Source organism: Hyperolius riggenbachi, chromosome 6, assembly GCF_040937935.1.
Source record: "Hyperolius riggenbachi isolate aHypRig1 chromosome 6, aHypRig1.pri, whole genome shotgun sequence".
Taxonomy (NCBI): Eukaryota; Metazoa; Chordata; class Amphibia; order Anura; family Hyperoliidae; genus Hyperolius; species Hyperolius riggenbachi.
In genome coordinates, this window is record NC_090651.1 from 299,524,528 (window position 1) to 299,538,510 (window position 13,983).

General features: G+C 39.1%; 1 protein-coding gene across 1 annotated transcript in view; it reads left to right on the forward strand.

Annotated features, from left to right (window-relative positions):
• The window catches only part of LOC137522175 (otogelin-like), a 245,595-nt gene that overhangs the window by 61,773 nt on the left and 169,839 nt on the right, over positions 1-13,983 (forward strand). Inside the window, exons 10-31 of the mRNA XM_068242207.1 lie at positions 38-121; positions 599-652; positions 1,475-1,528; positions 2,171-2,224; positions 2,323-2,361; positions 2,651-2,704; positions 4,404-4,457; positions 4,555-4,593; positions 4,692-4,730; positions 5,058-5,111; positions 5,730-5,783; positions 6,215-6,268; positions 6,564-6,617; positions 7,288-7,341; positions 7,755-7,793; positions 8,182-8,235; positions 8,843-8,896; positions 9,298-9,336; positions 9,726-9,779; positions 10,305-10,358; positions 10,748-10,786; positions 11,933-11,986. Coding sequence (XP_068098308.1) covers positions 38-121; positions 599-652; positions 1,475-1,528; positions 2,171-2,224; positions 2,323-2,361; positions 2,651-2,704; positions 4,404-4,457; positions 4,555-4,593; positions 4,692-4,730; positions 5,058-5,111; positions 5,730-5,783; positions 6,215-6,268; positions 6,564-6,617; positions 7,288-7,341; positions 7,755-7,793; positions 8,182-8,235; positions 8,843-8,896; positions 9,298-9,336; positions 9,726-9,779; positions 10,305-10,358; positions 10,748-10,786; positions 11,933-11,986 — 1,128 coding nt within the window. The remainder of the gene's footprint in view (positions 1-37; positions 122-598; positions 653-1,474; positions 1,529-2,170; positions 2,225-2,322; positions 2,362-2,650; positions 2,705-4,403; positions 4,458-4,554; positions 4,594-4,691; positions 4,731-5,057; positions 5,112-5,729; positions 5,784-6,214; positions 6,269-6,563; positions 6,618-7,287; positions 7,342-7,754; positions 7,794-8,181; positions 8,236-8,842; positions 8,897-9,297; positions 9,337-9,725; positions 9,780-10,304; positions 10,359-10,747; positions 10,787-11,932; positions 11,987-13,983) is intronic.

Here is a 13,983-nt window from a genome sequence, read left to right on the forward strand (position 1 = left end):
CATCATCATATAATCTTTGTTTTTGTTTTTCTTTCAGGTAATTTCAAGTTTGGAGGTAAATCTGGAAACATAAAGGGAGGAAAGAAATCATCGGAAGAAGACCAGTCCAAAAAAAATAAAGGTACGTGGAAATGGTAAACAGATGTCATTGGGGTTGACTCACACAATTATTTTATAAATTCTCCCTCTAGACATCACCCTTTTTCACCTGAACTTTAACATTATTTGGAAACACTTTCCACGCAAATAAATGTTGTTTCTGATTAAGTTTGATAACTAGTGTACTAGATAAGAGTACCTCTTTGGCATAGGAGACAAAGGTTTAAATCTTGCTGGAACCAGTACTGAACATGTAAGGAGCCCTGTGGAACTAACACTCCACCACTGAATTTGACATATAGTAAATGGCTTTTATTGATGCAAAGAAGCAATTTTTATTGTTTTCTAGTGTCTTTTTTTCCTGTATTATGGTAATTTTTCAGTAATTTGCTTTTGACTTATTGAACTGTAGTTTATTTCTAGAATGTAACAGACATTGATACATTTACTGTTTACCATGGATAGCGATTTTGCTGAAATATGTAATAATTTTACACAGGCCCGATCAATGTAGGAGGCAAATCTGACAACAGCAAAGAGTCCTCTGAGAAAGGTGAGAAAATGTTCACTTTTCCAAAAGTTTTTTATTTCTAGTCTTTTTTTATGCCACCACACAATGTTCATTGTTTTCTAATGCCTTTTCCTGTTTTAAGGCTATTTTGCAGGAATCATCAATATAACTTATTTAAGGGCCTGTTTCCACTACACGCAGATTGGATGCAGAAAAACTGATTCCAATGAATGCCTATGGGAAAATCTGCATCAGAAAAATTGCGTTTAGTGGAAACAGGCCCATAGGCATTCATTGGAGTCAGTTTTCTGCATCCATTCTGCATCCAATCTGTGTGTAGTGGAAACAGGCCCTAACTGTATTTAATTTCTAGAACTTAAAGAGAAACTCCGACCAAGAATTGAACTTTATCCCAATCAGTAGCTGATACCCCCTTTTACATGAGAAATGTATTCCTTTTCACAAATAGACCATCAGGGGGCACTGTATGGCTGATATTGTGGTGAAACCCCTCCCACAAGAAACAAAAAAGTACGTACTTTTGGCAGTTTCCTGTCTGTGAACCTGGCTGCATTGTGGCAAATAGCTGTTTACAGCTGTTTACATCCAACTGCCAAGAAAACATGCAGCAGCTACATCACTTGCCAACAGTAAAAATGTCACCATGTAATAAATGTCAGAATGTAAATCAGGGATTTAAAAAGTTTTTACAATGGGCAAACACTGACTAAATCATTTATACACAATTATTGTAAAAATGAAGCACTTTTTTTTATTACATTATTTTCACTGGAGTTCCTCTTTAACTATCGGTTGCATACCATAAATAGAGATTTTTCTGAAATATGTCAATACTTTACACAGGTCATGTCAATGTGGGAGGCAAATCTGACAACAGCAAAGAGTCATTTAAGAAAGGTGAGAACATTTTCACATTTCCAAACGCAACTTGTATATTTAGGAAGGCTTGGACTACTCTTGACTCTGCAGGAAATGCCCATAGTGTTCCATGGACGATTTTTCACATTTAGTACTTGATTCACTAAACCATGATAACTCATATCATGGCCGTCTTCACTCGCATTTTCACGTTTGCGCGCGATCGCGAATTTTCATGCGCAATCACGATTTTTTGTGCAAAAGTGATCGAGTTATCACGGTTCAGTGAATCAAGCCCTTAGTGCGTGTTTTTAACACTGCTGTAACCCACCATAGCATTGTATGCAGTGGGCAATTTTATGAAGCAGGGACACAAAGCTTTCAAAACACACGGGAATCACAAATGTAACATAAATTAATTGTGTATGTCCCATAGGGAAGCATTATGTGCAATTCTGCATTGCGCAAAATTGCACACACATTTTTGTAAATGTAGTCCCTGCCTTTTTTTTTAAATGCTAGCAAGCGATTTTCATTATTTTTCTCCTATTTAGGGGTATTTTGCAGGAATCTTAATGACTTATTCAACTTTAGTTAATTTTTCGAACTTAACTAGGATTTGTAAATTTACTGTTTACAATGAATAGAGATTTTGCTGAAATATGAAATTACTTTACACAGGTCCGATCAATATAGGAGGCAAATCTGACAACAGCAAAGAGTCATCTAAGAAAGGTGAGAGGCTGTTAAGTTTTCCATATTTCTCTTTGCAATGTTACTCTTAACAATGTTTAGACATTTTACTAGTAAACCTTCCTATGTAATCCATACAGGAGGCAAATCTGACAACAGCAAAGAGTCGTCTGAGAAAGGTGAGATTTTACTTTTACAATTGCAACTTCTATACCCAGTAAGGCTGGAGCCCCACTTGTGTCCACGGAAAACACAATTTTTTTTATTTTGGCACCCACTATAAACTGCTGGTCCTTGCCTATTTTTTTATATGCTGGCAAGTAATTTGCATTGTTTTCTAGTGTCTTCTGTCGAGTATTATGGCAATTATGCAGGAATCCCATTTTGACTTGAACTTAACTGACATGTGTAAATTTACTGATTACAATGAATAGAGATTTTGCTAAAATATGTCATTACTTTACACAGGTCCGATCAATGTAGAAGGCAAATCTGACAACAGCAAAGAGTCATCTGAGAAAGGTAAGAAAAGTATCACATTTTTAATGTAGCTTTTTTTATGCAGGGTGGCCAGGATCACACTTGTGTCTGCTGAAAACCCAGACAGTTTTCAGTGGAGGATTGTCAGCATTTAGTGCTCCTGTAACCCACCATAGAATTGCACACAGTATACAATTGTATGTAGCAGGCATACAACATTTTCAAATGCATGGGAATCACAAATGAATAACATGTAAAACACAGATTTGTCTTCTCAAACAGAAGGTATTCACAATTATTAAAGGAAATCACAGCTCTGTTAAATAAAAAGATTTATATATACCTTGGGCTTCCTCCCGCCCCATCCGCTTGGATCGCTTCCATGCTGCCGCTGCCGGAGAGATACGTAGAGGGCGCACTTCTCCTGCATAGACTGGCTCCGACTGACGGCAGTAACAGGACCAGGTACCGAAGCTGCGGGCAGCGGAGGACGGCAGCGTGGGAGCGATCCGAGCGGATGGGGCTGAAGGAAGCCCCAGGTATGAATAAATCTTTTTATTTAACAGAGCTCTGGTACACTTTAAGGTTGGAGTGAACATATGAGGTTTCCCACAATGCATCACTGCTTAATATGGAAATTGTACCTTTTTGTTCCTGAAAGCTTAACACACCTCTAGGACACCTGGAATGCAATGATGAGTAAGCTTGGTAATTGTACAGAGCCACACTAATCCAACATGCATACAGACTGTTTCGGACTGGTTGGTCCTCATTAGTGAATAGCATGGATTAATATGGCTCTATGACTTGTACTTGAGTTACAGATTGCCCAGCAAGCTCATGGCGAACCAGAATTCCTAAAAATGTGGAAGGGGGTAAAAAAGACCAAAAAGTCCTCTTACTAAAATGCTATGCAAAACAGAACTCTGCCTTCTTAAAACAAAAGGTATTTGTGATTATTCAGGTTGGAGTGAGCATATGAGGTGCCCCACAATGCATCACTCCTGCATTGTGGGACACCTTAAAAAGTCTGTTTGCGTGTTGGATTAGTGTGGCTCTGTACAATTGACAAGCTGACATGCCATTTTCAAGGATAACAAAGGGATTATTGGCATATTCAGCAGTGATACACTGTGGGACAACTCATATGCTCATCCAAACCTGAATAAACTTGTTTGAAAAAGGCAAATTTCTGTTTGCATAGCATTTTATAAGAGGGATTTTTGGTCCTATTTATCCCCAGAAGGTGACCACTAATGATCCAATCTTTTTCATCCAATCTTACCAAATCTATGTAGTATAAGGGTAAATTGAGTGAATATAATGAATGGATAATTGAGGCAGTTCCCTTATATTAGATAGAAATGGTAAGATTGGATGAAAAAGATTGGATCATTAGTGGCTACCATTAAACATTCCTAGGCGTTGTGGTTCACCATGAGCTTGCTGGGCAATGTATAAAGGGACCACATGTGTCCCATAAGGAAGCAGTACATGCAGTTTTTCATAGTGCAAAATATCACATTTTTTGTAAGCGTGGTCCCTGCCAAGATGTTTATTTCAAATGCTAGCAAGCAATTTTCATTGTTTTCGAATGTCTTTTTCCTATTTAAGGACTATTTTGCAAAAATCTGTATGACTTATTCAACTGCAGTTAATTTCTAGAACTTAACTGACATTTGTACATTTACTGTTCACAATGAAGATAGATTTTGCTGAAATATGTAATTACTTTACACAGGCCCGATCAATATAGGAGGCAAATCTGACAACAGCAAAGAGTCATCTAAGAAAGGTGAGAGGCGGTTAACATTCCACATTTCTTTTTGTGATTTAACTCTATAAAATGTATAGACGTTTTACTAATATACCTTCCTATGTAATCAATGCAGGAGGCAAATCTGACAACAGCAAAGAGTCATCTGAGAAGGGTGAGAGACTGTTAACATTCCACATTTCTTTTTTGGGATTTAACTCAATAAAATGTATAGACGTTTTACTAATATACCTTCCTATGTAATCAATGCAGGAGGCAAATCTGACAACAGCAAAGAGTCAGCTAAGAAAGGTGAGAAGATTTTACTTTTCCAAATGTAACTTCTATACCCAGTAAAGCTGGAGCCCTACTTGTGTCCACATAAACCACCCATGTTTTGTTTCTGCATTTACTGCACATTTTAATGCCCACGTCACCCACCATAGACTGCTGATTCCTGCCTACATTTTTGTTAAATGCTGGCAAGAACGTTACATTGTTTTGCAGTGTCTGTAATCTCCTGTATTACGGCCATTTTGCAGGAATTCCCTTTTGACTTCTAGAACTGAACTGGCATTTGTAAATTTACTGTTAACAATGAATAGAGATTTTGCTGAGATATGTAATTACTTTACACAGGTCCGATCAATGTGGGAGGCAAATCTGACAACAGCAAAGAGTCCTCTGAGAAAGGTGAGAAAATGTTCACGTTTTCTAATTAACCTTTTCTGTGTAGGAAGGCTGGGATCACACTTGTGTCTGCAGAGAATCATACACAGTGTGCAATTTTATGCAGCATGGACACCGATTTTTCAAATGCATGGGAATCACAAGTAAATCCCATGTGTGCCACTTTTTGTATAAGCGTGGTCCCTGCCAAAATGTTTATTTTAAATTCTAGCACGCAATTTGTATTGTTTTCTAATGTCTTTTTCCTATGTTAGCGCTGTTTTTTCAGAAAGCTTTATGACTTATTCAACTGTAATTAATTTCTAGAACTTAACTGACATTTGTACATTTATTGGACTTGATTCAGAAAAGAGTGCTAACTGATAGCACTGCCATTTTCACACAAATTTTTGTGTTTTGCGCAATCGTGAATTGTTGCGGGAAACAATAACGTTTTTGCACGCAAATGAGAATTTTTCACGCGAAATCGATATTGTTTGCACATTAAAATTTGCGTTTGTGTGTGAAATCATTATCGTTTCGCTAAACCGCTCATGCTATCAGTTAGCACTCTTTTCTGAATCAAGCACATTGTTTACAATGAAGAGAAATTTTGCTGAAATATGTAATTACTTTACACAGGTCCGATCAATGTAGGAGGCAAATCTGACAACAGTAAAGAGTCATCTGAGAAAGGTTAGAAAATGTTCACATTTTTTAATGGAATTTTTTGTAGGAAGGCTGGAGCCACACTTGTGACAGTGGAAAATGCCCTCAGTATTCCATGGATGATTTTCAGCATTTATTGCGTCTTTTAACGCTTTTGTACTCCACCATAGTATTGTAAATAGTGTGCACAATTTATTTTAAATGCATGACAATCTCAAATGAATCACATGTGTGGCGTAGGGAAGCATTACATAGTCACATAGTGCCAAAATGTTTATTTTAAACGCTAGCAAGCAAGTTTCATTGTTTTCTAATGTCTTGTTGCTATTTTAGGGCTATTTCACAAGAATCTTTATGACTTATTCAACTGTAGTTAATTTCTAGAACCTAACTGACCTTTGGGAATTAACCATGTATATACTGTAGATGTTTCTGAAATATGTAATTACTTTACACAGGTCCGATTAATGTAGGAGGAAAATCAGGCAACAGCAAAGAGTCATCCGAGAAAGGTGAGGAAATGTTCACTTTTCCAAGTCAGGAGCCACACTTGTGGCCATGGAAAACGCCCGTGTTTTGTTTCTATATATAAAGCCCATATTAATACCTGTGTCACCCTCACCCACCATAAACTGCTGGTCCCTGCCTAGATTTTTTGTTTTTAAATGCTAGCAAGCCATGTACATTGATTTCTAGTGCCCTTTTCCTGCAATTTTGTAGTTGATTTCTAGAACTGAACTGACATTTGTTAATTTACTGTTTACAATGAAGAGAGATTTTGCTGAGATATGTAATTACTTTACACAGGCCCGATCAATGCGGGAGGCAAATCTGACAACAGCAAAGAGTCCTCTGAGAAAGGTGAGAAAATGTTCACGTTTCCTAATTAACCTTTTTTTGTGTAGGAAGGCTGGGATCACACATGTGTTCGCAGAGAATCACACACAGGGCCATATGCAATTCACTTTTTCACCTGAGTTTTCTCCTAGGTGATATTTTTAAATTTGTCAATAAAATGCCTTTTAAGCCACCAGAAAGCAAAAAAATGCTCAAAATAATTTTGATAGTACTTTTTCATTTAGTTTTTGGTACTTTTTTTAGTTGAAAAGTGCTGGAAAGTTATTTTAATTTGAAGATGAAAAATTATCTCCTAGGAGAAAAGTCAGGTGAAAAAGTTAATTGCATATGGCCCACAGTGTGCAATTTTATGCAGCATGGACACACAATTTTCAAATGCATGGGAATCACAAACGAATCCCATGTGTCCCATGGGAAGCATTATGTGCAATTTCGCATAATGCAAAACCACACACTTTTTTTGTAAGCGTGGTCCCTGCCAAAATGTTTATTTTAAATTCTAGCAAGCAATTTGTATTGTTTTCTAATTTATTTTTCCTATGTTAGGGCTGTTTTTCAGAAATCTTTATGACTTATTCAACTGTAGTTAATTTCTAGAACTTAACTGACATTTGTAAATTTACTGTTTATAATGAAGAGAGATTTTACTTAAATATGTAATTACTTTACACAGGCCCGATCAATGTGGGAGGAAAATCAGGAAACAGCAAAGAGTCATCTGAGAAAGGTGAGAAGACTTTACTTTTCTGAATGTAACTTCTATACCCAGTAAGGCTAGAGCCACACTTGTGTCCACAGAAAACACCCATGCTTTGTTTCTGCATGTAATGTACTTGATGCCCATGTCACCCGCCATAGACAGCTGGTCCCTGCCTATATATATATATATATATATTTTTTTTTTTTTTTTTTTTCAAATCCTAGCAAGAAATTTGCATTGTTTTCTGGTGTCTTTTTCTCTATTACGGCAATTTTGCAGGAATCCTCTTTTGACTTATTGAATTGATATTTCTAATTTAGTGTTTAGGGTGAATAAAGATTTTGCTTAAATATGTCATTACTGTACACAGGTCAGATTAATGTTACACTTAACAATGTATAGACATTTTTCTGATATACCTTCCTATGTAATCAATGCAGGAGGCAAATCTGACAACAGCAAAGAGTCATCTGAGAAAGGTGAGAAGGCTTTACTGTTCCAAATGTAACCCCTGTACCCTGTAAGGCTGGAGCCACATTTGTGTCCACATAAACCGGCATGTTTTGTTTCTGCATGTAAAGCACTTGATGCCCATGTCACCCACCATTTGATTCTGCATTTAGTGCCCATATTAATGCCTGCGTCACCCACCATAGACTGCTAGTCCCTGCCTAGATTTTTTTTTTATTCTAGCAAGCAATTTGCATTGTTTTCTGTTGTCTTTTTTTCCTGCATTATGGCAATCTTGCAGGAATCCTCTTGTGATTTCGTGAACTGTAGTTTATTTCTAGAACTGAACAGACATTTGTAAATTTACTGTTTACAATGAAGAGAAATTTTGCTGAGATATGTAATTACTTTACACAGGTCCGATCAATGTGGGAGGCAAATCTGACAACAGCAAAGAGTCATCTGAGAAAGGTGAGAAAATGTTCACATTTTCTAATTAACCTTTTTTGCGTAGGAAGGCTGGGATCACACATGTGTCCGAAGAAAATGACATCAATTTTCCATTGATGATTTCCTGCATTTAGTGCATGTTTCAACATTCCTGTAACCCACCAAAGAATCATACACAGTGTGCAATTTTATGCAGCATGGACACAGAATTTTTAAATGCATGGGAATCACAAATGAATCCCATGTGTCCCATAGGGAAGCATTATGTGCAATTTCGCACGATGCAAAACCACACACTTTTTTTTCATGTATGGTCCCTGCCAACATGTTTATTTGAAACTCTAGCAAGCAATTTTTATTGTTTTTTAATGTTTTTTTCCTATGTTAGGGCTGTTTTTCAGAAATCTTTATGACTTATTCAACTGTAGTTTAATTACCTCGTTCTGGCACGGGAATGCGACGTTTTAGCTAGGCTGATACTGCTTTACATAAATGTCTAATAAAAAGAGGATTTTTAAACGGCTTCAGACTCTCTTTAATTTCTAGTTATAGAACTTAACTGACATTTGTAAATTTACTGTTTACAATGAATAGAGATTTTGATGAAATATGTAATTACTTTACACAGGTCCGGTCAATGTGGGAGGCAAATCAGGCAACAGCAAAGAGTCATCTGAGAAAGGTGAGAAGACTTTACTTTTCCAAATGTAACTTCTATACCCAGTAAGGCTGGAGCCACACTTGTGTCCACAGAAAACGCCATGATGCCCATGTCACCCACCATAGACAGCAGGTCCCTGCCTATATATATATATATATATATATATATATATATATATATATTTATTATTTTTTTTCAAATCCTAGCAAGCAATTTGCATTGTTTTCTGGTGTCTTTTTCTCTATTACGGCGGTTTTGCAGGAATCCCCTTTTGACTTATTGAATTGATATTTCTAATTTCGTGTTTAGGGTGAATAGAGATTTTGCTTAAATATGCCGTTACTTTACACAGGTCAGATTAATGTTACACTTAACAATGTATAGACATTTTTCTGATATACCTTCCTATGTAATCAATGCAGGAGGCAAATCTGACAACAGCAAAGAGTCATCTGAGAAAGGTGAGAAGGCTTTACTGTTCCAAATGTAACCCCTGTACCCAGTAAGGCTGGAGCCACATTTGTGTCCACATAAACCGCCATGTTTTGTTTCTGCATGTAAAGCACTTGATGCCCATGTCATCCACCATTTGCTTCTGCATTTAGTGCCCATATTAATGCCTGCGTCACCCACCATAGACTGCTAGTCCCTGCCTAGATTTTTTTTTTATTCTAGCAAGCAATTTGCATTGTTTTCTGTTGTTTTTTTTTTCCTGCATTATGGCAATCTTGCAGGAATCCTCTTTTGACTTCTTGAACTGTAGTTTATTTCTAGAACTGAACAGACATTTGTTAATTTACTGTTTACAATGAAGAGAGATTTTGCTGAGATATGTAATTACGTTACACAGGTCCGATCAATGTGGGAGGCAAATCTGACAACAGTAAAGAGTCCTCTGAGAAAGGTAAGAAAATGTTCACGTTTTCTAATTAACCTTTTTTGTGTAGGAAGGCTGGGATCACACATGTGTCCGAAGAAAATGACATCAATTTTCCATTGATGGTTTCCTGCATTTAGTGCATGTTTCAACATTCCTGTAACTCACAAAAGAATCATACACAGTGTGCAATTTTATGCAGCATGGGCACAGAATTTTCAAATGCATGGGAATCACAAATGAATTCTTTGTGTCCCATAGGGAAGCATTATGTGCAATTTCGCATAATGCAAAATCATACACTTTTTTTTGTAAGCGTGGTCCCTGCCAACATAGTTATTTTAAATCCTAGCAAGCAATTTGTATTGTTTTGTAATGTCTTTTTCCTATGTTAGGGCTGTTTTTCAGAAATCTTTATGACTTATTCAACTGTAGTTAATTTCTAGAACTTAACTGACTTAAGGTTAAGTTAAATTTAAATTAAAGTTTGACTTAAATTTACTGTTTACAATGAATAGAGATTTTGCTGAAATATGCAATTACTTTACATAGGCCCGATCAATGTAGGAGGAAAATCAGGAAACAGCAAAGAGTCATCTGAGAAAGGTGAGAAGACTTTACTTTTCCAAATGTAACTTCTATACCCAGTAAGGCTAGAGCCACACTTGTGTCCACAGAAAACGCCATGTTTTGTTTCTGCATGTAATGCACTTGATGCCCATGTCACCCACCATAGACTGCTGGTCCCTGCCTGGATATATATATATATTAAATCCTAGCAAGCAATTTACATTGTTTTCTAGTGTCTTTTTCTCTATTATGGCAATTTTGCAGAAATCCCCTTTTGACTTATTAAATTGATATTTCTAATTTACTGTTTAGGTTAAATAGCGATTTTGATTAAATATATCATTACTTTACACAGGTCAGATTAATGTTACACTTAACAATGTATAGACATTTTTCTGATATACCTTCCTATGTAATCAATACAGGAGGCAAATCTGACAACAGCAAAGAGTCATCTGAGAAAGGTGAGAAGACTTTACTGTTCCAAATGTAACTTCTATACCTAGTAAACCTGGATCCACATTTGTGTCCACATAAACCGCCATGTTTTGTTTCTGTATTTAGTGCCCATATTAACCACTTGAGGACCCACCCTTTACCCCCCCTTAAGGACCAGCGCTGTCTTAGCTGATCTGTGCTGGGTGGGCTCTGCAGCCCCCAGCACAGATCAGCGTGCAGGCAGAGCGACCAGATCGCCCCCCTTTTTTCCCCACTAGGGGGATGATGTGCTGGGGGGGTCTGATCGCTCCTGCCTGCCGGGTGTTGCGGGGGGGGGGCACCTCAAAGCCCCCCTCCGCGGCGAAATCCTCCCCCTCCCTCTCCTACCTGGCCCCCCCTGGAGATCCGGGCTGCACAGGACGCTATCCGTCCTGTGCAGCCAGTGACAGGCTGTCTCCTGTCACATGGCGGCGATCCCCGGCCGCTGATTGGCCGGGGATCGCCGATCTGCCTGACGGCGCTGCTGGGCAGCAGCGCCGTACAATGTAAACAAAGCGGATTATTTCCGCTTGTGTTTACATTTAGCCTGCGAGCCGCCATCGGCGGCCCGCAGGCTATTCACGGAGCCCCCCGCCGTGAATTGACAGGAAGCAGCCGCTCACACGAGCGGCTGCTTCCTGATTAATCAGCCTGCAGCTGGCGACGCAATACTGCGTCGCTGGTCCTGCAGCTGCCACTTTGCCGACGCACGGTATAAGCGTGCGGTCGGCAAGTGGTTAATGCCTGCGTCATTCACCATAGACTGCTGGTCCCTGCCTAGACATACTGAGGGCTTGATTCACAAAAGAGTGCTAACTGTTAGCACAGCCGTTTTCGCGTGAATTTTCACATTGCGCGCAAACGCGATTTTTTTTGCGCGAAAACGTTATCATTTCGCGTGAAAATTCGTGATCGCCCGCGATGCGAAAATTCACGCGAAAATGGCCATGCTAACAGTTAGCACTCTTTTGTGAATCAAGCCCTGTATATATTTTTCCTATGTTAGGGCTGTTTTTCAGAAATCTTTATGACTTATTCAACTGTAGTTAATGTCTGAAACTTAACTGACATTTGTAAATTTACTGTTTGCCATGAGTAGAGATTATGCTGAAATATGTAATTACTTTACACAGGTCCGATCAATGTGGGAGGCAAATCTGACCACAGCAAAGAGTCATCTGAGAAAGGTGAGAAGACTTTACTTTTCCAAATGTAACTTCTACACCCAGTAAGGCTGGAGCCACATTTGTGTCCACATAAACCGCCATGTTTTGTTTCTGCATGTAAAGCACTTGATGCCCATGTCACCCACCATAGACTGATGGTCCCTGCATATATATATATATATATATATATATATATATATATATATATATATATATATACAGTGGGTTGCAAAAGTATTCGGCCCCCTTGAAGTTTTCCACATTTTGTCACATTACTGCCACAAACATGCATCAATTTTATTGGAATTCCACGTGAAAGACCAATACAAAGTGGTGTACATGTGAGAAGTGGATCGAAAATCATTCATCATTCCAAACACTTTTTACAAATAAATAACTGCAAAGTGGGGTGTGCGTAATTATTCGGCCCCCGAGTCAATACTTTGTAGAACCACCTTTTGCTGCAAATACAGCTGCCAGTCTTTTAGGGTATGTCTCTACCAGCTTTGCACATCTAGAGACTGAAATTCTTGCTCATTCTTCTTTGCAAAACAGCTCCAGCTCAGTCAGATTAGATGGACAGCGTTTGTGAACAGCAGTTTTCAGATCTTGCCACAGATTCTCGATTGGATTATGATCTGGACTTTGACTGGGTCATTCTAACACATAGATATGTTTTGTTTTAAACCATTCCATTGTTGCCCTGACTTTATGTTTAGGGTCATTGTCCTGCTGGAAGGTGAACATCCGCCCCAGTCTCAAGTCTTTTGCAGTCTCCAAGAGGTTTTCTTCCAAGTTTGCCCTGTATTGGCTCCATCCATCTTCCCATCAACTCTGACCAGCTTCCCTGTCCCTGCTGGAGAGATGCACCCCCCGAGCATGATGCTGCCACCACCATATTTGATAGTGGGGATGGTGTATTCAGAGTGATGTGCAGTGTTAGTTTTCTGCCACAAATAGCGTTTTGCATTTTGGCCAAAAAGTTCCATTTTGGTCTCATCTGACCAGAGCACCTTCTGCCACATGGTTGCTGTGTCCCCCACATGGCTTGTGGCAAACTGCAAACGGGACTTCGTATGCTTTCTGTTAACAATGCCATTCTTCTTGCCACTCTTCCATAAAGGCCCACTTTGTACAGTGCATGACTAATAGTTGTCCTGTGGACAGAGTCTCCCACCTGAACTCGTCCAGAGTCACCATGGGCCTGTTGACTGCATTTCTGATCAGCGCTCTCCTTGTTCGGCCTGTGAGTTTAGGTGGATGGCCTTGTCTTGGTAGGTTTACAGTTGTGCCATACTCCTTCCATTTCTGAATGATTGCTTGAACAGTGCTCCTTGGGATGTTCAAGGCTTTTGAAATCTTTTTGTAGCCTAAGCCTGCTTTAAATTTCTCAATAACTTGATCCCTGACCTGTCTTGGACCTGTCTTGTGTGTTCTTTGGACTTCACGGTGTTGTTGCTCCCAATATTCTCTTAGACAACCTCTGAGGCCCTCACAGAGCAGCTGTATTTGTACTGACATTAGATTACACACAGGTGCACTCTATTTAGTCATTAGCACTAATCAGGCAATATCTATAGGCAACTGACTGCACTCAGATCAAAGGGGGCCGAATAATTATGCACACACCTGTAAGGCTTGGTGGTGTATTCTCCACAGTCAGCATGCAACGCATGAGCTGACGTGAAGGAGGTACACACACTAGCACAAGGAAACAGGCTATCCCTAGTATAGTGGAGGGGAGGACTGACTCCAATAGGAGATTGTGGCGCACAGAGCCGGTGCAGATCCGACAGCCACAAACAATACTTTCGCTATAACGTCTCAGCGCAAAGTAGCGCTGAGCGCATAAACCAGAACTGAGGAGATCAGGACAGGTAGACAGAATGAACGCTTGCTAGCTAGCCGCTACTTAGTGACAGCAAGCGTCCGAAACAAGACAGACTGGAATGAGGCAGCCAATGCATTTGCAGCGATGGCGTGCCTCACAAAGACAGGACAGGGTAGTCAGGAAATAG